Source organism: Megascapheus bottae, chromosome 2, assembly GCF_031878675.1.
Source record: "Megascapheus bottae isolate mThoBot1 chromosome 2, mThoBot2.hap1, whole genome shotgun sequence".
NCBI lineage: Eukaryota > Metazoa > Chordata > Mammalia > Rodentia > Geomyidae > Megascapheus > Megascapheus bottae.
The window spans coordinates 93,558,836-93,581,232 of NC_143510.1; the positions used below are offsets into that span (position 1 = coordinate 93,558,836).

At 53.0% G+C, this 22,397-nt stretch overlaps 1 protein-coding gene across 1 annotated transcript; it reads left to right on the forward strand.

Moving 5' to 3' along the window:
* Nucleotides 1-9,137: 9,137 nt before the first annotated feature.
* Pnpla3 (patatin like domain 3, 1-acylglycerol-3-phosphate O-acyltransferase) lies at nucleotides 9,138-22,234 on the forward strand. The gene is made up of 8 exons (XM_090358332.1): nucleotides 9,138-9,324; nucleotides 11,607-11,839; nucleotides 13,985-14,050; nucleotides 16,501-16,710; nucleotides 17,622-17,682; nucleotides 19,791-19,973; nucleotides 21,366-21,498; nucleotides 22,126-22,234. Exons 1-8 carry the CDS (start codon nucleotides 9,138-9,140, stop codon nucleotides 22,232-22,234), a joined length of 1,182 nt encoding a protein of 393 aa, XP_090214458.1.
* Nucleotides 22,235-22,397: the final 163 nt, after the last annotated feature.

Consider the following 22,397-nt stretch of genomic DNA (forward strand, 5'->3'; position numbering starts at 1 on the left):
ACCACTAAGTCACACTCCTGGCCTGAGAAGTCACTTCTTAAAAGCCTCAGTGAGCCAGGCGTGGTGGCTCACGCCTGTCATCCTAGCTACTCAGGAGGCTGAGATCTGAGGATGGCAGTTCAAAGCCAGCCTGGGTACTAAAGCCTGTGAGACTCTTATCTCCAATGAACCACTAGAAAACTGGAAGTGGCGCTGAGGCTCAAGGGGTAGGGTGGGAACCCCGAGCTGAAGAGCTCAGGGACGGCGTCCAGGCCCCCCCCAGAGTTCAAGACCCATGGCCACCACCAACAACAACAGGAAAAAAAAAAGCACCAGTAAGAGGCTGGGGGTGGGGGTGAAGCTCAGTGGCAGGTCCTGCCTAGCACGCACAGGGCCCTGGTTCCATCCCCTGCCCACTGGTGAAAGCTAGAATACAGGGCGTGCACAGAGTCCACACCGAGGGCGCCAAGACACGGCGGAGCACCGGTGACAGAGGGTTCTTAGGGATTTAGATCCCTGATAAGCTACCTGGACAGTGGGGACAGAGGTAAGGAAGGACCGGCCAGGAGGGGAGGACAGCTAGGACTGACAAAAGGAAGCAGCAGGAGGCCAGGCCAGCTGGGTAAGTTAGGTCAGAGTCAAGGGTAACTCTCAGATGTCTGGCCAGACAGGTGACAGGTCCTCGAGTGTGGGTGGGGGAAGGTGGGTGGGGGGAGAGGGGCCGTTGCTCCTTGGCTGTCACCTCCTTTCCCATTGGCTTTTTCTTCCTGCTCTCTGGAGGCTAATGTGCTATGGCTGGGCGGGTTCCTTGGCACGGTGAGCGGGCACCTCCCGCGCTCTAGCACTCTGTCCTCAGTCAGCAGAGCCCTGGCTGGCAGACTCCACAGTGATGGCCTCCCCCCTTCCCCTTCCGGCACACGGGTCTCCCCCTCTCTGAACCACAGCCTGTGGGGTCAGATTCCCAGCTTCAGGGCCCTGGAGCTTTTCTGCCTCCATAAGGAAAAGTAGGCACGAGCTACCCCCGGGGCTCTTGGCAGAGCGCAGGTTCCTGGTCCCTGAGGGAGGATGCAGGGGCCAGGGGGGAAAGTGAGCAAGCCTGGCCCCCACCACTGAAGCAGCGGGAGGTCTCTAGGCTTGTCCTGTCCTGTCATCAGACTGGCTGGCCACCTGCAGACCTGGCAGGTCTGAGAGGAGACTGACTGACCACAGGGGTCAGGAGATACTTTGGACAGAGACACAGGGCAAAGGTTGGTGGCCAGGCTCCAGGGGGAGGGGCCTCAGACATGGAGTGCAGTGCCAGCGGGTGCTGGGAAGGCACAGCTAAACCTATTCTGACCTACTCAGGGAGCCAGCCTGGCCCTGGGACTTCTGCTGCCCCTGTCATGAATGGTACAGACCCTGGCATCCAGTCTGAGAGCTTGCCCAGCCACCCAGCCACCCAGCCATGGACCTCGGAGTTCAGGGTGGCCTGTGGCACCCCAGGGAGGGTGTGGGAGTGGGGGAGAGCTGGGGGTCACTGTGTGACCTTGACCCAATCTGTGGGGGGGAGGGAAGGAGGGCATAGGGAAGGAAGGAGGGAGGGAGGATAGGCTAGTATATTTATTATGTTTTTGTGTGTTTGTATGCCGGTACTGGGGCTTGAACTCAGGGCCTGGGTGCTGTCCCTTATCTTTTTCCACTCAAGGCTGGATGCTCTACTTGAGCCACAGCTCCACTCCACTTGTGTCTTTTTGCTGGTTAATTGATGGTAAGAGTCTCATGGAGACCCAGGCTGGCTTTGAGCCTCAGTCCTCAGATCCGGGCCTCCTGGGTAGCTAGGATAACAGGTGAAAAAGAACTTTAATTTCTAAATTACAGGCCACCAGCCCAGGTTGGGGAGCTGCCTGGCCAGGTTTAAATAGGGTAGGGGGGAGGAGAGAAGGTGTGGCCAGGTGAAGGAGGTGTGGCCACACCTTCAGATGTGACCTCAGAGCCTGGGCCCTGCAGAGAAGGGGGAGGTGATTGCCCCCAGGTGTGCCAGTTACCTAGGTTAAGTAACACAGGTCTTGGGTGGAGACTTAACCAGGACGGGGGCAGGGTCTGCACAGGGCCATCCCAGGGGCTCTTACAGATGTCAGCCCAGGCGGCAAAGTCCAGGAGACTCTCATCTTCAATTAACCACCGAAAAGCCGCAAGTGGATCGTGGTTCAAGTGGTAGAGTGCCAGCTTTGAGTGAAAAAACTAAGGGACAGAACTCAGGCCCTGAGTTCAAGCCCCTGTACTGGCACATACCCATGGCACGCGCACGCGCGCACACAGGCACACATACACAGATAAATAGTACAATACAAACTTTTTGTTTGTTTGTTTTTTCCAGTCCTGGGCTTGAGCTCAGGGCCTGAGCCTTGTCCTTGGACTTTCTCAAGGCTAGAGCTCTACCACTTGAGCCTCAGCACCACTTCCGGCTTTTTTCTATCTATGTGGTACTGAGGAATCGAACCCAGGTCTTCGAGCATGCTAGGCAAGCACTCTACTATTAGGCCAAACTCCCGGCCCCACAATACAAACTTTTAAAAAGCATGAAGGTTGGGGTGGGGAGTTTGGCCTAGCAGTACTGTGCTTGCCTAGCATGCCCAAAAAACCCAGGTTTGATTCCTTGGTTCCACATTCGTAGGAAAAGCCGGAAGTGGTGCTGTGGCTCAAGTGGTAGAGTGCTAGCTCACTAACAGTGCTCAGAGGCAGGCATGGTGGCCCATGCCTGTAATCCTAGCTACTTAGGAGGCTGAGATCTGAGGATCTCAGTTCAAAGCCAGCCTGGGCACTGAAGTCCATGAGACTCTCATCTCCAATTAACCACTAGACAGCCAGAAGTGGCGCTGTGGTCAAGGGGTGGGCAGTAGCCTTGAGCTGAAGAGCTCAGGGACAGTGCCCAGGCCCAGAGTTCAAGTCCCACAACTGAAAAAATAAAAAAAAGACAGTGCTCAGGCCCTGAGTTCAAGCCGCACAACTGGCAAAAACAAAGCAAGCATGAAGGTACGTTCAAGTCACTGAGAATTCTGGTATGTTTAATATAGTATTTCTGAGTTCACATACACACCACACACACACACACACACACACACGGAGGGACCTGTATCTTTCGTAACTACACTCCTAAGGCAAACGGTTAGACACAGTTCACAGCATCTGTCCCCACAATATGATCCCTTGGCTCTGTAAAAATAAACTGAAGGGCTCTGGACACTGGCAGGTGCTGTCAGACCCTGTCTACTCCAAAAGGCCCCAAGGTCTCCAGGAAGTGCTGCCTCCACCCAAACAGAGGCAGATGGTGTCCACTGCCCAGTGGAGGAATGAAAAGAATCTGGACAGACAGGCCTGGATGAGCTCCTGGGACGGCCCTCCTCCTCCTCCTCCTTCTTCTCCTCTTCCTCCTCCTCCTCTCCAATGTCACATCTACGCCCTGCTCCACTATCCTGCATTCTCTGGTTAGTCTAATTTGCAGAGCCCCAGCCAGCCACCAGAGAGCGCTCTGCATCCCTCCACATCCTTGCTGAACTTGGATCCCCAAGGCGAGGCCGACCTTCAGGTCCTCCACCTCCAGGGAGGCCAAGCATTCAGTGCTCATCATTCCCCCACTTGCCTCCCCACCTTCCACCATGCAAGGCTGGGGCAAGAAGGCCCTAAACAGACCCAGGATGCTCAGGCCTCCATCATGAAGTGTTCAGCCTCCAGAGCTGAGAGGAAGCTGCGCATGCTTTATGAACTACCCAGTCTCGAGCACTTTGTTGTAGCAGCAAACAAGTAAAAATACATAGTATGGTCAGAGCCTAGTGCTTGGAACTCCAGCATGTTAAGTCTAGCTACTGGTCCCCATGCGAGCAAACCCAAGTCATGCTGAAAAAGCTGAGTGCTGGTGGCTGGCTGTAACTCTAGCCACTCAGGAGTCTGAAATCTGCAGATCATGGTTCAACACCAGCCTGTGTGGCAACGTCCATGAGAATCTGATCACTTAACCAGCAAAATCCCAGAAGGAGAGGTGTGGCTCAAGTAGTAGGGTGTAAACCTTGAGTGAAAAAGCCAAGTGAGCATGTGAGATCCTGAATTCATATCTCAGTACTAGGACAAAAAAAAAAAAAAGGCAACAAAACAGGCTGGAGGAACAGCTCAAGTAGTAGAGCCAATTGAGCAAGTTAGTTGAGCAAACTAGTAAGCTCTGATTTTAAGTCCCAGTCCAGTATTTTTAAATGGGAGCCTGTGGCTCACACCTGTAATCCTCGCTACTCCAGAGGCTGAGATCTGAGGATCATAGTTAGAAGCCAACCTGGCTAGGCAACTCCATGAGACTCCTACCTCCAATTAACCACCAAAAAGTGGGAAGTAGAGCTGTGGCTCAGATGATAGAGTGCTGCCTTGAGCAACAAAAAGCTCAGAAACAGCATCCAGGTCCTGAGTTCAAGTCCAGGATAGGTGAGAGGGAGAGAGGGAGGGAGAGACAGAGACGCAGAGAGAGAGACACAGAAAGACACAGAGAGAATGGGAAGACACACCCCAAGAGTGCTGTGCCTCCTCAGTAGCTAGGATTACAGACATCAGTCATTAACACCTTTTATAAGTTAAAAAAGAAAGTAGTGAATTACTGCCAGAACTGGTTCACTGGGCCGAGAGACTGAGAAGGTGGGCATAGGTGAGGCCATTGGTGAGGAGTGGAAAAAGATCGGACCGCTCCACAAAGCGGGGCAGCCCCCTGAGAGCCTGGCGTGGTTGAAGGACAGAGATAGGCAGGGCTACCTCTCTGAGGCTTCATTCTACCCAGCCTAAATGTACATGCTTGTCATTGGCTGACAGTACCCCAGTTATTCTGAAGTAAGGAGACAGGTTCTAAGCAAAATAGAGGGTGTCCTTTAGTTTGAAAATGTGTTTTGAGTTGGTAAGTTCCAAAAAAGTCTTACTCTCTGCATATGCCTACTGATGTCCTACAATATCCACACATCCTGACTTGGAGTTACAATTAAAATTTAGCAAGTCATAGCCAGACACAGTGGCTCCTCCTGTCGTCCTAGCTACTCAGGAGGCTAAGATCTAAGGATTGGGGTTCAAAGCAGCCCCGGCACTAAAGTCAGTGAAACTCTTGTCTCCAATGAACCACCAGAAAATAGGAAGTGGTACTGTGGCTCCAGGGGTAGGGCGGTAGCCTTGAGCTGAAGAGCTCAGGGACAGTGCCCAGGCCCAGAGTTCAAGCCCCACGACCAAACAAAAACAACAACAAAAATAAGCAAGTCAGCAAACGTACATGCAGAATCTACGAATAGTAAGAATCAGTCTAGAGGACACATTCAACTCTCAGTTTTAAAAGTAAAAGAAAAGAATCAGTGGTGTGTTTGCATCTCTCTCACTTCCAGTCCTCCCCTTCCCAGACCCTGCCCTTGCCAGTGTGTTGGCCCTGCCAATCTGTAAAATGCAAAATCAGAAATAGGACAGAATACTAATGATCAGAAATAGGGCCCAATATCAGAGGCACATCGCCTCTGTGGGGAAAACTCCAGATAAGTTGGGCTGATTTACCAGGGAAACTCCAGAGATAGGCCTTCAACGGGAATAACGGAATAATGGAATTATAGAGTCAGAGTGATTTACTACAATCGAGCTGACAGCGGTAAAACCCAGATTCAGTAGGAGAAGGATGAAGCGGGAATGTGGCCTGCTAAAAATCTTGGTAAGGAGAAGATCTGAATGTAGTCTGGTCAATATTTACTAAACCCAAATAAGCCAACTGGAAAGAGCCTGGAATGTAAACTTTGCTTTGATGATTTTCCTCAAACTGTGACCTTTATCTGTAGTAGTTATCTGGAGTAGTAAACCACTACTCTGGCTTCTGTAAATCTGTAGACTTGTAAAACACCGTCTGTGTGTGAGAAAGCGCGGGATTACACTCTGCTACCTGATGAACGAATCAAGACTCCTTGCCCTATTTTTCTGAGTCCATGGCTGTATTTGCAGAAATCAGGATTCTATAAATCTAGTCAGATCCACCATTCTAAAGAGACATGGGCTATGTCTGGCATTTGGGACTGACAGACCATACCAGCTTGCCTGCAATGGAAAGCTCTCCTTGGACTAGCTTTCAGTGTTAGGAGTGGTTAGTCTTAGGCAAAGCAGAAAGACTTGCTCACCTCCCCCCTCCTTTTTTTATTGCCAGTCCTGGGGCTTGAACTCAGGGCCAAGGCACTGCCCTTGGGCTTTCTCAAGGCTATCCCAGCCTCAATATTCTGTTATAAGAATTGTTTTTTCTAGAGCTTAGAGGTATGACCAGTTGAATGAGACAGACAAGCTCCTGCTTTGTTCGAGTGTCCTGGCTTAATTAATTGCCTGGGTAAACATTTAACCTCTTTCAAAACTGGCCAATTGTGCAAGATTGTGAACCTAAGTTGTGACCAATTGGAAGGAAGGGCAGTACATGTTAGGGATAAAATCTGAGTGTCAAACCAAGCTAAGGGATTGCAGCCTGTCCCTGAGTTCAGGCCCCATGACCACCACCCCCACTACCACCACCACCAACGACACCCCGCCCCCCACCAACCAGAACTGGTGCTGTTGCTCAAAGTGGTAGAGCACTAGCCTTAAGAGAAAAAGCTCAGGGACAGTGCCCACGCCTTGAGTTCAAGACCCAGGACTGGCAAAAACAAAAACAAAAAAACTCTGAGAGGCCTGCCCACTCAGTGTGCTGGCTTACTTGGTTTGGTTTCCTGTCAGTAGCATGACTTTCTGCAGAAGTAAAGTCTTGAATAGCCAAGTTCCTTTCAAGTTGATGTCCTTATTCTTACGAAATACTTTAATACCCTGACATATTCCCAACATTGTCACATGAAAATCCTGAGGTCTCAGACTTAAATCATTAAATATAGCTGGAAATTACAACCATGCTAAATATTGCTCTTAAAATAAATCTGGCCAGTGTCAGTGGCTCAGCTACATAGGGTGCGTAAATCGGAGGATTGCAGTTTCAAGTCATCCCAGAGAGCAGTCTATGAGAAGCTTATCTCCAATTAACTACAAAAGAAAAAACCAAAAAGCAGCAGCAGAGCTGCATCTCAAATAATAGAGTGCTAGCTTGAGCAAAAGAAGCTCAGGGACAGCACCCAAGCTCAGAGTTCAAGCCCCAGGACTGAGAGACCAACACACACACACACACACGTCAAAACACGTCTGTTTGAGATGGCACTGGTGGCTCACTCCTATAATCCTAGGTACTCAAAAGGCTGAGAGCTGAGGATCGTCATTTGAAGCCAGCCCAAGCAGGAAATTCCATGAGACGCTTATCTCCAACTAACCACCAAAAAGCTAGAAATGGAACTGTGACTCAAGTGGTAGAGTACTAGCCTTGAGCAAAAAAGGTTCAGGGACAAAAGCTCAAACTCTAGTACTGGAAAAAAAAAATCAATCAAGCTGGGTGCCAATCAATCAAGCTCACACCTGTAATCCTAGCTACTCGGGAGGCTGAGATCCGAGGATCTCAGTTCAAAGCCAGCCCAGCCATGAAAGTCTGTAAGACTCTTATCTTTAACCACCAGAAAACAGGAAGTGGGGCTGAGGCTCCTGTGGTAGAGTGAGATAGCCTTGAGCTGAAGAGCTCAGGAACAGAATGCAGGCCCAGAGTTCAAGCCCCATGACCAAATCATTTGATAAATAAATAACAACTCTGTTTCCAATGGTACTGTTTCAAGATCTGTATAGTTGACAAAGGAAAGGTATTGTATTTCATAGGTGACAACCAGACTGTACAATTACAACAGCAATGTGAGTTGCTTTATATTGAGCAAACATTCCTCAGACTTTGTGTGCCGCTGTCGTCCCTCAACCCCACAGTGTACCAAGAACACCCAGCACGGGAACCCAGAACTGAAGGATATGGCACTCTGTCTCCTGGGAAGGGGACTTTGAAGCCCTACGGCATCCTAGACATGGGCTATCCATGTCACTGTCACCTTCTCAAGTGAGTCAGCTGCCAATCTGTCCCATTCTGTAAGGTGTGACACCAGCAGGACCCAATCCCAAATCTTTGTTCTATGGACAAAGCCAGTTACCTTTCCTTTGGCAGGAATTGGTCAAGAGGCTTGGAGACGGTTTCTGAGGGCAGACTGGTGAGCTCCAGGTAGGAGCTCTGTGTGCTGGCCCCAAGGGCAGGCTCCTAATTACATAAACAAGGGGCTTGTATGGGCGCTCCTGGGTGACAGACTCAGGGAGTCGGAGGGACACAGAATTCTGGGGATCCCGAGCTCAGGAAGGGCATCCTGCCAAGCATGTGCCAGGTGCCAGCCAGCCATTGCACTTAACCTCCAATAGCTGTTTCCAACTCCAGATAGAGATGAGGAAACACTGCCCACCTGTTCCTCCCATCGCTTCTGACAGGGACCTGCCGCCCCCCACCCCATCCCCTTGGCCCCCTACCCCTTCAACTTGGCCCTCTCAGCCTCTAGAACTTGCAAGCAAAAAACCCCCAAATCTTTGTTCTTTACTAGGCGCCTTGTATACTATGTTAGAGCAGCTGGAATAGGACACACGCAGGGAACCCCTAGACTCCCAGACCCCTGCACTGGCCTCTGCTCACAGCCTAGCATCTGTCAATCACAACTTTTACTTTCAGTCCGAAGTGGAAACTTCGTGTCACTTAACCAAACGCCCCTGCCATGAATTGAAGACAATCAGGCCCAAACTCTGAAAACCAAGAAGCAATCTCCTCAGGCCCTCCCCAAACCTGCAAACGGAGATGCTAAGTGACAATCCGTTTAGATGGCAGTCCCTGTTCGGGCCTGTTTTCCCGTGGGAAGGGGAAATGAGAAAGCCAAGGGATCCAAGCGGGCCCAGCCATGACGTGGGGGGAAAGGAGGCTCTTCTCCCCTTTACCCCAGGTTTTGGAAATCCCCGCTCTCCCGCCTCAGGGATTTCCCCGCCCCTCGCCCCGCCCAGAAGAGGGAGGGGCCGCGTTCCCGCCCTCTCATTGGGCCTTTCGCCGGCTCATTTGCATGACCCGGGGGCGGGGCCGGAGGGGGCGGGGTCACGCCGGGCCTGCCGAGTCCGCCGCGGAGCGGAGGCGCAGAGCGCCCGCTGTCCGGGAGCCGAGCGCCCGCGTTCCCTCACCGACGGCGTCCGCGCGCCGGGTCCCGGCTGCACCCTGCTCCGCCATGGTCGACCCCCAGCGCCGGTGGAGCCTGTCCTTCGCCGGCTGCGGCTTCCTGGGCTTCTACCACGTCGGGGCGACCCGCTGCCTGTGCGAGCGCGCGCCGCAGCTGGTGCGCGGGGCGCGCACGTTCTTCGGGTGCTCCTCGGGGGCGCTGCACCTCGTCGTCTTCCTGTCCCACGTCCCGCTGGGTGCGTCCGCCGCCGCCGCCCGGGCGGGGTGGGGACCGGGGGGCGGGGGGCGCGCGGGGACGGACGCCGTCGAGTCCGAGCGCAGTGCGACCCCGGCCCCCGCCGCGGGCCTCGGTGCATGGGCTGCCGGGGGGGGGGGGGGTCCCCATCCCGGGACCGGCGCTGCCGGTCCCTGCGCCCTGAGCCTCAGGGTGACCCACCTGGTGTCCCTGGTGGGCCCTGGGCAGAAACCAAGGCACAGTAGTGGGGCTTCTCCTGGGCGGACTAACGGGTTAGGAGCCGTGAGCACCTCGGAGGAGGAAAGTTTGGGATAGGAAAGTTGGTTCTTGCTCCAAATCCAGGACGTGTCCTGGGGCTGGACTGGATTCTTGAATCCCACCCCAGCGCTCTTGTCCTGTCCCTTCCTCCGGACTCCACTGACCTGGTCCACCTCGTGTCAAGATTGTGGACCCTTGAATCTTGGCCTAATCAAGCATTTGTGCACGTGGGAAGAGAGGAGCGTCCTTTCTCTTTAGTCATTTGTGGGGACCCAGGCGCAGTAGGTAAGGGCTGGGGGCAGGTGGCAGCCAGAGGTTGCCAGACAGGGTTATCTCGTCCCTTATCAGCACCTGTTTATCCAGCTCTTCAACACTTCATTCTGTGCTCTGTCCCGCAGTGACCTTGTACGGGCAGGCGAGCCCCTGCCACCAACAAAGCCCTGCCATTGGATAGAATCCATGAGCAGATGCTGGGCTGAGATCTGTGAGAGAGGCAATGCTAGCAGGTTGCCTGCCGTCTTCTCCAGCCAGGAAGAGAGGAGCAAAGGGCAGCAAGTGTGGCTTCAGAGGATTACACTGGCCGTGTGGCCGTGTACACACCTCAGGCAGATGAGTGACAGAGCTTTGGGCCCCCCACAGGCTGTGATGGTTCCCTGGGCCAAGGGTTAAAAGCACTGATCCCAGGACCCGAAGTTCACCTCTGTTCCACGGAGAAAGGGGCTTATAGATGGACAGGAGAGCCTGAAGCTGTGCCTGAAAGGACAAGGGAAAGCTCAGCTATCCCTAGGGCCTGGAGATTGACTCAGAGGCTTTGCAGGAGCCCCCCAAGTTGCTGGAACCTCAGGTTGCTGTTTAACCTCTACTCACAGGAAGGCATGGCTAAGGAGTCTAGTTGTTGTCTAACTGAAATTATTCTTTTTTTTCCCCCCTTAAGTAGTGAATCATAGGACTTGAGCTCTGGGACAAGGCGCTGTCCCTGAGCTCTTCAGTGCAAGGCTAGCACTCTACTACTTTTAGCTACAGCACTACTTTTGGTTTCCTGGTAATTAATTGGAGATAAGAGCCTCACAGGACTTGTAATCATAGCTACTCTGGAGGCTGAGATCTGAGGATCTCCATTCAAAGCCAGCCAGGGCTCAAAAGTCTGTGAGACTCTCATCTCCAGTTAGCCACCAGAAAATAGGAACTGCTGTTGTGGCTCAAGTGGTAGGGCAATAGCTGTGAGCTGAAGAGCTCAAGGTCAGCTCCAAGCGCAGAGTTTGAGTCCCATGACCGACAAAAATAGAGAGAATGCGAGTCTGCAGGCTTTGAACCATAATCCTCAGATCTCAGCCTCCTGAGTAACAAGGATTACAGGCCTGAACAACCAGCACCCAGCTGAGACTATTCTTTTTAGATCATGGAGCCTGGGCAGGTGGTCCATCCCAGAGTCAGACTTGCTATTAATTTATTAACCTTCTTTTCTCATAGTTTACCTCATCTTCTTTGTGTCTAAAAGGTGGGTAAATCTGTCCTATGGAGGGAAAAAAGGCACAGTGTGAGGGTTACACAGAAGGCAGAGTGTTGTATTGAGGCCACTCAGCTAATAAGTGGTAGAAGCAGAACCCGGATTCAGATCCATGCCCACATTCCCTCTCCCGACCCCTGCATCGTTGAAGCCATATGTGCCAAAGCAGAGGCACTCATATGTTTGTGACTTCTGGTGTGATAGGCGTGTGCATCACCACCGGCTGAGATGAAGTCTCTCAGACTCCTTCCAGGATGGCTGTGAACGGAGGGTCCCCACCTCCCAAGTAGCCAGGATTACAGGCTTGAGCCGCCTCCCCTGGCTACGACGGCTCTGCATGAACTATTTCCTTCAAGGCTCAGGAGTACAGGGCATTTTCCACATGTCAGGTGGCACTCGCCTCGGTTATGGGTTTGTGGTGCCACATTAGACACCACAGGTGTAGAAAGAGGTCTGCAGCCTCTTTGCTATCTGGTTTGTATGCCTGTCTCCAACGTGTCCTTGTCACCTGCCTGCAGACCGCACTCTCATGAGTCTGGTGGACCTGGTGAGGAAGGCCAGGAGTCGGAACATTGGCGCGCTCCACCCCTCCTTCGACCTAGTCAAGAACCTGAGAGACGGGCTCCACGCCCAGCTCCCCCCCAACGTCCACCAGCTTGTCTCTGGCAAGATGTACATCTCGCTCACCCGCGTGTCTGATGGTGAGAACGTGCTGGTGTCAGACTTCCAGTCCAAGGATGAAGTGGTGGACGTAAGTCAGAAAGCACTGGGAGGGCTGCCGTGGTGGTGGGCCGTGCACCCCACGGGCTAGGCACCCCCTGGGGGCCGTGTATCCTCTGTGGGCTGTGCACCTTCCCTGCGCACACAGCCATTCTGCCTGCAGCTTCTCGAAGCTCAGCCTGGATCTCCTGCTCAGGCACCCAGTCCTGGCATTTCCTCTCATCTGGCCAGGTTCTGGACATGTTGGGTAATGAGCGGTGCTTCTCCATGGAGCGCCTCAAGGGTGGCAGTGAGTCTCACTGTCATCTGCACTGAGATCATTTGCAAGATCAAAATGCCATTTAAGCCAGGCTCTGGCGCTGGTCCTGTAATCCTAGCTACTCAAGAGGCGGAGAGCTGAACATAGTAGTTCAAAGCCGGCCTTAGCGGAAAGTCTGAGAGACATTTATCGCCAATAAAATACCAAAAACAACAAAAAAAGCTAGAGACGGAGCTGTGGCTCTAGTTGCAAAGCACTAGCCTAGAGCAAAAGGCTCAGCACCCAGACCCGAATTTCAAGCCCCAGAACTGACAAACACACACGAAGTTTTTTTTATTAAATTGCATACAATATCTAGTTTTAAGTTCATTTGATTCTCCACATTTTTTTGCATTTTTAAATTGTAATTAATAGAAGGGTTACATTATATTCGCCAGATAGAAGGTGCATTACTTCACAAACATTGATACCCTTTCTCATGTCTTGGTCCCCATTTCCCTCCCTCCCACGCCCACCCCTCATCTTGTTTTCCCCCTTCCCTATCCAATTTCAAATAACCAAATACGCATATATCCAATATATCAGATAACAAAGTGAGATACTGTAACAATATGAGATAACCAAGGGACAGCAAAAGAGATGAGAGATAACATAGTACATTAAGGACAACAATCATTCATTATATGGCTTTTGTTTCAATATCCTGGAGGTCTTTTCCATTAGCTTCATACTATATGGCCTTATGTATCAAGGTTTTGTTCTGTTGTAAATGTCTGCTAGTAGAGCCCAGGGTTTCTACTGATTATGACAAATGAGGGAAACCATTGAGCCTAAGTTCCTCTGAGTCTGGCTTACTTCACTTCATATGATTTTTTCTAAGTCTTTCCATTTCCTAACAAATGGGGCGATGTCATTCTTTCTGACAGCAGCATAGAATTCCATTGTGTACAAATACCACAACTTGTGGATCCACTCATCACCTGAGGGACATCTGGGTTGGTTCCATGTCTTTGCTATGGTGAATAGTGCTGCAGTGAACATCGTTACACACACGAAATTTCACCTGGCTGAAGCTTTTCGTGAGAGTTCTGGGGTGACTGTTACCCTTAACACAGGTCTCGACAGGACGGAGGCCTGGTGAGCGTACAGCAGCATACAGAGCCCGTGTCTCACCATCTGATCATCTGTTTAACGTGCTTCTGGGAGCTTCCTGTCAGAAGCACTGCCTGTTTGTTCCCACATGTACCTGTCCCTTGGTGGATTGATGTGTTTTCTGCAGCAAGTGGGAAGAGCAGCGGGAGGAGCCTGCGGGCAGGGCTCACGGGGAAAACACTTGACTCACTCAGGCCCTGAGTTCAGGCCTTAGAGCTGCAAAGCAAAGGAGGAGAGGGGAGGGAGGGAGGGAGTTAGGGCCACAACATGGGCCTCACCTAGAACTGGAGTGGAGTTGGAGAATCTCAGCTCCCACCGGGGTGGGAGACCCCAGGTCAGGGTGAGGAGTCTGGGCTCCTCCAGCTTTCCTGAGATACTCACGCTTGTCCGCACCCACTCTGCCCTGCAGACACGCAGTCAGCTGCTCCTGACGCTGTCTTCCACGCCCACACCATGTGGCTGTGGTGGAGAGCAGGCCAGGCAGGCGGTGCAGTAAAGGAAATTAGCTGTCAGCAAGACTCATACACCTGAAATGCAGGTGGACATGGTGGCTCAAACGTGTTAAAGCACCTGCGGTATGCCAAACCCATTTTTTGTTTTGTTAAAGCACTCACTGTGTGCCAGGAGGCTTTCGGTTGTGTTAAAGTGCTTACTATGTACAGAGAGCCTTTCGGTCTTCGTTGGGCTAGAGGGGTAGGAAGAAGTGGGCCGTTGGGAGGCTGGGGTAGGTCCTGGCCCTCAGGTCTCGTTTCTTTGTCTTCCTAGGCTGTGCTGTGCTCCTGCTTCATTCCTTTCTTCTCAGGCTTGATCCCTCCTTCCTTTAGAGGTGTGGTAAGTAAGCGTGTGCCGTGGTGAGTGTGTGCCCGTGGCTGAGTGTTGGGGTCTCCTTAAGAGAAGCGGACACAAGCCCTGCTCAAAGGGTGCTTGGTTGGCCTGGGGTCCCAGGCCTGCCTCTAGGGGCTGAAGATGGACTTGGGCCTGGTAGCTGTTCCACTCCGGCCACAGTGTCCGGTGTCACTGGCTCCTCCAGTAGCTTCTAGTGGCCTGGTTCCTGCAGGAGATCTTTTAAGAATTAATGACTCCTGAGAGGTAGCACTTTCCTCTTCTGGGAAAATAGCACAGCTGTGAAGGTTTGTTGTTTCTTTTTAACAACAGCCTGTGTGTCTAGCCTAACACATCTTTCCTTTGTGTAACTTTGTAAATGCACAAGAGAAAGTCTAGGCTGTAAATGCTGTCCTTTTCTGGGATCCTTTTTTTATTTTATTTTTTTTTATTTTGCCAGTCCTGGGCTTGAGCTCGGGGCCTGAGCACTGTCTTTGGACTTTTTCTCAAGGCTAGAGCTCTACCACTTGAGCCTCAGCACCACTTCTGGCTTTTTTCTATGTAGGTGGTATCAAGGAATTGAACCCGGGTCTTTGTGCATGCTAGGCAAGCACTCTACCACTAGGCCAAACTCTCAGCCTCTGGGATCCTTTATTTATCTATAAACTCACAAGAAGAATAGAATAGCTGTTAAAACCCCAAGGGCAGCAGGTACGAAGGGAGTTGACAGAAAAGAGCCACCTTTCCAAGCCAGGGTCCTGGCTTCACGAAAGCTCACACTAGAGCAGGGAGCCTGCACTCAGACCACCACCTATGGCCCTCTCATGCCCCGTGCTGAGGACAGGGGTCCCCTGGGCCTCTTGGGACCTGGTCATGGAGACCCATGTAAAGCTTAGATCCTGACAACCCTCAAGTCAGGCAAAACCTGACTTGCTAGCTGGACACCCAACACTCATGCCTGTAATCCCAGCTATGCAGGAGACTAGGAGCTGAAGATTGGGGTTGGAAGCCAGCCTGAGCAGGAAGAGACTCTTATCTCAAACTAGCCAGCAAAAAGCTGAGAGTGGAGCTGTGACTTAAGTGGTAGAATTCTAGTCTTGAGTGAAAAAGCCAAGCAAGAGCTTGAGGTCCTGAAATCAAGCCCCAGTATTGGTGTACTGCACACGTGTGCGCATGCACTGGTGCACACACAAATATACATAACTGCATGTGGCTTTCAACTGTAAAGTGAGCCCCATCTCTGGGCTCTTGTTACTTGAGTCCGGGTCTCACTATGAGGCCTAGGCTAGCCTTCAACTTTGAACCTCCTGCTTAGCCTTCCCTGCTGGAATTACAGGTATGAGCCACCACAACATACCAGGAGGAGATTTTTCTAGGTCCCAGCCAGACTCAGTAACTTGTTTAAATCTCAAGCTATTGGTTCTAAGCCAAGCATGGTCACTTACTTGCATTATCCCAACACTGAGAAGGCTGAGGCAGGAGGATCAAGTCTCCAAGCCCGGGCTGGGCTACAGAATGAGACTCTGTCTCAAAAAAAACAAACAACGAAACTGGGATGTAGCTCAGTGGCAAAGAGTTACCTAGCAAGTGCAATGTCCTGGGTTCCATCCTCAGTACCCAAAAAGAAAATATTAAACAAAAAAATTGCTGAGTCCGGGAGGGTGGCCTAGTGGTAGAGTGCTTGCCTAGCATGCATGAAGACCTGGGTTTGATTCCTCAGTACCACATACACAGAAAAAGTGGTAGAGCACTAACTTTGAGAAAGCCCAAGGACAGTGCTCAGGTCCTGAGTTCAAGCCCGAGGACTGGAAAAAAAAATTGCTGGGTGCAATCCTAACTACTCAGCAGGCTGAGATTTGAGGCCTGCAGTTCAAAGCCAACCCAAAAAGTCCATGAGATTCTTATCTCCAATAAACTACTGAGGAAAAGGCTGAAAGTGGTGCCGTGTCTCAAGTGGTAGAGAGCTAGCCTTGAGCAAAAGAAGGTACGGACAGCACCCCAGACCCAGAGTTTGAGTCCAGGACTAGCAGAGAGACAGGATGTGGTAGAGGGGGGAAGGGAGGGAGAGTTCTTTTCAAGGTGTGAAAGGAGACAGTCACACAGGTAAAAATGTAAATGTGTCCCACAGGGGCAGGGTTCTGTCTCTTTGGGGGACAGGATTCACGTCACCCTCTGTCTTCAGTACATAGATCAAGCCCCGAGCTTATTTGACCCCATCTTAGGTGATATTGGCACACGTGTGCGTGTCCACGTGGCTTTAGGAAGTGACCAGCACAAAGGGTCTGTACTCCAGTCTCCGCTGGGTTTGGCTGGCTCAGTCCCACTGCTTCCTACTCAGAAGTGCACGGTGAGGGTCTGTGGTGAGAGTGCTGCCACCCCCCTTCCTTCTGCCACGTCTGCCGCACTCGCCACTGGCCCAGAGCCGTGCGCACACTCCCTGCTGTCCCCTTCCCACCCAGCGATACGTGGATGGAGGCCTGAGCAACAACGTGCCTTTCCTGGATGACAGCACCACCATCACAGTGTCCCCCTTCTACGGGGAGCACGACATCTGCCCCAAGGTCAAGTCTACCAACTTCCTCCACCTGAACATGGCCAACCTCAGCTTCCGCCTCTGCGCAAACAATGTCTACCTCCTATCCAGAGCGCTCTTCCCTCCCAGCCCCAAGGTGAGCAGGGGCCTTCCTGGTGACCGGGACCATGCGCTAATGAGTCAGGGAGAGCCAGGCATGGTGGTATACCCTTGTAATCCCAGCACTCAGAGCTAGAGAGAGGAGGATGGAGAGTTTAAGGCCAAGGGGGCTACATAGTAAGACTGTCAAAAAATAATGGGGAGGGAGTGGGGGGAGTGTGGCCTAGTGGTAGAGTGCTTACCTAGCATGCATCAAGCCCTGAGTTCAATTCCTTGGTACCGCCTACACAGAAAAAGCCAGAAGTGGTGTTGTGGCTCAAGTGGCAGACCATTAGCCTCGAGAAAGCCCAAGGACAGTGCTCAGGCCCTGAGTTCAAGCTCCAGGACTGGAAAACAGATGAGAGGGAGAGGGGAGGCCTAGGTGCTGGTGGCTCATTCCTGTCATTCTAGCTAGTTAAAAGGCTGAGATCTGAGGATTCCAGTTCAAAGCCAGGCTAGGCAGCAAAGTCTGTGATACTCTTATCTTTAATTAACCACCAGAAAACTGCAAGTGACCCCCTGGCTCTAAGTGGAAATATTAGCCTTGAGTGAAAAGCCCATGACCATGACTGACAAAAAAACAAATGAGATGGGAGACACCCCTGGCCATTGGGATTTGGTTTTGGTGTTGGGTGGACTTGTGGTCTGCCAGGGAGCCTCAGGACAGGAGGTTTGATTTTTGTTGTCCACATGGTTCCCAAAGAGCTGTTAGGGACACAGAGAATGGACCCTAAAATTGGCTAGAATGGGGTTCCACTTAAGACCAAGGGAGCACTGAGAGCCAGCCTCTTCAGAGGGAGGGTTGGAACTGGAGCCCAGGACCCTGTGTCCCCACTGGCTGCGCCCCTCAGAGGACACGTTATTCCTGCCACACGTGGCCCTGAGGGCACTTGCTTGGTCTGCTTGTAGGAGATGGGAGAGCTCTGCTTTCAAGGCTATGTGGATGCCTTCCGCTTCCTGGAAGAGAATGGTACGTGGAGGCCATGTGTGTGGGTGGGGGAGAGCGGTCGCTCCTGTCCCCGTCTGCTCATGGGTAGACCATAGGAGAGTCCCCTAATCCCACCATGAGGTGTTCAACACCTGCTGTTCCATCTTACTCACCAGGCCTGTGATGTAGGAAATGTTTGCTCCATTTTAGAGATAGGAGCACAGAGGCTGGGAGGGGAGGAGAGGGGCTCACAGCCCTCCCTGGGGTGGGGCAGAGCTGGGACTCAAACCTCCAGGTCCTTACTCCAGTACTGTCACCCTATGGGCTCAGCTCTGACAGGGTGTCTGGGACAGGCTCCAAATGAAGCAATCAGTGTGGTGTCTCCTGGAAGGTGGGGGTCATGTCCGCCGGCCTGGCTCACTCCTTCTAGGCAAGGGCCTGTCTTTGAGTTTTCCTGAGCTGGACGCTTGGGCTGTAGGCATCCAGCGAGCACTGTGTGGTGTTGGTCAGTGGTGGTGTCCATTGCAGAGGTCCCCAGAGGTTAGATCACCTAGGGACACCCCCCAAGGATGAGTTTACCAGACAGAAGAAAACGATGTGGCCTCTGCCAGCCATGGGGAGAAGTGAGGAAACGGAGGCAGGATAGTGGTGCACTGGCACAAAGATCCAGGCGACGTGGCATGGAGTGACTGCCAAGGCCAGGGAAGGAGGGTTTCTGAGAGGACGTAAGCCTCCACCAAGGCTGGGATGGACAGGAGAGTGCAAGGCCAGGGCCATGTGGACGTGAGGCCTGGGATCACAGGGACCCTGAGTGTGGGAGGGAGAGGGGGATGTTGGCAGAGGAATGGAAGAGGAGGGTCAAGGAGACTGAGATGGGGGGATCCCAACAAAAAGTCCCTGAGACTTATCTCCAATTAAGCCAGAAAACCGGAAGTGGCACTGTAGCTCAAGGGGTAGAATGCTAGTCTTGAGCTGAAGAGCCCAGGGACAATACCCAGGTCCAGAGTTCAAGTCCCATGACCAGAAAAAAGAAAAGAAACAAAGAAATGACACGGGAGGGGTGTGCTGGGGCAGGGGCAGCTACATATGGAGATCAAACAAACAACAAAAAAAAGAAGGGCGTTGGAGCCCCGGGTTCAGCACACACCTTAGTCTCAGATGCTTAAGAGGCTGAAGCAGGAGGATTGCTTCAGGCCAGCACCAGGAGGCCAGTGAGGTGGAGAGAGGAGCCCAGCCAGGGTCAGGCCAATGAGAGTTAGAGGAGACCTGGAACCAGAATGAGCGGTGGGGGTGAGGAAGATGGAGGCTGAAGTTCCTGCTCGCTGGGGCAGCAGGCTGAGCCACAGGGCCGAGGGGCAGGTGTGAGTCCATGCCTTTGGAGAGATGATTCAGCATACGGCTCAGGAAGCACAGTGTGGAGAGGCCTGGGGGCCCAGGAGTGAGATGTCGGTGTTGGAGAGCCTTGAACTTTCCCACCTGAGGCAGATGCAGCTCTGGACACCGACTCTCCTCTCATCCTCCAGCCCAGCGTGTGACTCCCTGGAGCACAAGGACCATTCACTGGGGCCAAGGGCTTCATTCCAGCATGGAGGTCAGGGCCCCCATGCTTCCTTAACATTTGCAGGCCATGCATGTGAGGGCACCGTCTTTGACACCAGGCCTGGCTCTGCCACACACTAGCTGGGGACTTAGAACAAAATGGTATAACTTCTGAGTAGTCCTAAGTAAGCACTGAGTTGCTTCTGGATAGCCTGACAGTCATGCGTCTGGCTCCAGCCTGGAGGGCAGCTTAGCCAGTGGTGTGGTGATTATGAGTCAGTTATCATCCTTGTCTTTCACCCTTACAAGCCAGCTGTGGAGACACCAAGCAGCTGGTGAGTGATGGGGCTTGAGCCGGCTCTGCCAGCTCTGTGGTTTGGTTGACTGTGGATTCACCCCAGAGCCTCGTGCTGCCCAGCTCTGAAGACCCACAGTTCTCTTCTCCTTGCCACAGTTGCCAGCCATCGTCTTGCCACTGGGCTTAGGTGGCACTGGCTATAGCTCCCTCACTGTGGCTGCCCTGTAATTCTGAGTGTGTGACTGGGCTGGCCATGTCCTCGGTCTCCTCTGTCTCTGATGGGGTGGTGGTTGGTTTCTCCCCACCTCTGCAGGAATGGGAGCTGGGCCGCAGCCCGGACTGAGCTTGTCCTCAGAAGAGATGGAGCCAGAGGACCCTGGGCCCTGCTTGGAGAAGGAAAGCGTGGAGGGGGACCAGCAGCGGGACCCCCTGCGCCTCGGCATTGTGGCCTGGGATGAGACCGTGTTTGGGAGCCTCTCCCCCAGGCTCGCCACAGGTACCCATTGTGCAGCCCGCAATTCACCAGGGCATGGTGCCAAGTGCCTGCCACTGGCAAGCCAGGGGCAGAGTGACACGGAAAGCAGGTAGGTCCCTCAGCCTGGAGGTCCCTTCCTTCCCCAGGAGGGGTCATCCGGCTGCTGAGGGTCTAAACACAAAGGCCCAGGAGACAGTCAGGCTGGCCCACCCTCCTAGCCAGCTCCGAGCCCCAGCCATGCTGCCTCAGGTCTCCCAGGCCAGGGTCCTGCCTCTGGGATGCGTCTCATTCCCTTAGGACCTGTCAGGCCCCTCTTGTCTTTCAAAGTGCCTCTCTCAAGGCTCCTCTTTGCTTTCCCTCCCCTAGTCCCACTGCTGTGGTCTGAATGTGTGTGTGCCCTCAAGACTCACATGCAGAAACCCTAACCCCCAGTGGTGGCCTAGGGAGGGGGACATTTGGGGTGAAGTTCCGAGACTGGGGTACTCAACATGAGATCTGTGCCCTTTAAAGCACAGGGTGCTGTTTGGATCTTGGTGGCTCATGCCTGTGATCTCAGCTACTCAGGAGGCTGAGATCTAGGGATCAAGGTTCAAAACCAGCCCAGGCAGGAGACTCTTATCTCCAGTGAACCGCCTAAAAGCTGGAGGTGGAGCTGTGGCCCCAGTGGTAGGGCACCAGCCTTGAGCAAAAAAGCCAAGCAAGACTCTGAGGCCCCAAGTTCAAGCCTCAGTACCAGCACAGAATAACAACTCAGGCCTGTCTGTACATGAGGGCCAGAGCTCGTCTGTAAGGGTCCCCAGTAAACACCTGTGTCTGCTGGTCCTACCTAGTGTAAGGTGTCCACGGTTGTCACCTGTCAGCCAAGCCTGACAAGGAGCTTGCAAAGTTAGATCCTAAGTTCTCTGCCCTCTGGACAGTGCAGGGCGGGTGTGTTGCTATGGTGGGAGCATCAGGTGGGCCTTACAGAGGTGACCCCAGGCACATGGAGTGGGCTGGGAGGGGAGGGACATCTGTGTGGAGATGTGGTTGCTTCTCCAGACATCCTTGTCAATCACAGCACTGGACTCGCATGCACGAGGCCCTAGGTTCAAAGCCCAGGATCCAGACAGCTATCAAGGGCTGTTGATATCTGATCTGATCCACCCCCCTCCCTCCCTTTCTTCCAGTGCATGAGGCTCTAGACCCTGTTTCTTTCCTTTCTCTTTTCCCCTTCCCTTCCCTCCCATCATTCCCTCTCCCCCCCTGCTCTTTCATCAGGGTCTCACTCATGCTGCCTTGATCCTCCTCCCAAGGGCTAGGATTCCAGGCACGCACCCCACACCTAGCTCCCTTCCATGCTGGCCCTTGCTGTGCGAGGCTATGAACCCCACCTTCACACGGGCCGGTGGACCACCTCCAACTTGTCCTTTTCAGCCCTGAATGAAGCACTGAAGGACAGAAGTGGCCCCCTGAGCAGGCTCTGCAGCCTGTTGCCCGTGCGCATCCTGTCCTACGCACTGCTGCCCTGCACCCTGCCGGTGGAGTCTGCCATCGCCACTGTCCGCAGGTGAGCCTTGGCAGTGGCCTGGGCACCAGTGACCTTGGGAAGGTGACTCTTGAGCCCCAGCACCTGTGGCTCAGAGCAAGCTCAGAAGCCACTGGAAGCTGCTCCAAGATGGTGGTGGCCTCCTAGAGCATCTGGCCCAGTCTCTCGTGAGCCCCTGAGGAAAGTGAGGCGTGGAGAGGATCGGTCAGAGCTGGGAGGCCACAGAACTGCTAGGGGGAGAGCCAAGCCTTCACCGGGTCCTAGTGGCCCCCACACCTAGTTTCCTTGGAAGCCATGGGAAGCCAGTGGAGAGCAAAGCTCATCTTCCAGCTGGCTGTGGTTGTGTTCAAGACTGCTTTCATTTCTGCTCTTTTTTTTTTTTTTGGTGCTGGTTCTGGAACTTGAACTCAGGACCTGGGCACCGTCTCTAAATTTTTTGCACAAAGGTAGCACTGTAGCGCTTGAGCCACAGCTCTACTTCTAATTTGGGGGTGATTAATTAAAAATAAGAGTCCTGAAGATCTTCCTGCCTGGGCTGGCTTGGAATTGCTTTGAACCTCAGTTCTCAGCCTCCCGAGTAGCAGGCCTCACTACCACAGCTGGTTTTAAGCATCCTGAGTGTTCTTCAATGTGGCTTCCTTCCTATAGACTAGTGACATGGCTCCCAGATCTGCCTGAGGACATCCAGTGGCTGCACTGGGCCACGTCCCAGGTCTGCGTTCGAGCCACCACATCTCTGCTCCCTACGTTCAGGTAAATAACTTGACTGCAGCTCAGCAGGCCAGGTGCGTCCCTTGACATCTGCGCAGGCCTAGACTATCACATGGTGTTCTAGTGACGTTGGACTCGGTGCTACACGTATGGTCGGGAGCTGGTCCTGTGTGTGGCCCCCCTCCTGTGGGACACCTGGAGGCTGCTGA

What these genes read in the sequence shown, in the direction of transcription:
- Pnpla3 (XM_090358332.1), top strand. Translation starts at nt 9,138, where the DNA reads ATGGTCGACCCCCAGCGCCGGTGGAGCCTGTCCTTCGCCGGCTGCGGC. An exon ending in TCTTCCCTCCCAGCCCCAAG is followed by an intron (nt 16,711 to 17,621) that starts GTGAGCAGGGGC and finishes GTCTGCTTGTAG; the next exon opens with GAGATGGGAGAGCTCTGCTT. An exon ending in CCGCTTCCTGGAAGAGAATG is followed by an intron (nt 17,683 to 19,790) that starts GTACGTGGAGGC and finishes CCACCTCTGCAG; the next exon opens with GAATGGGAGCTGGGCCGCAG.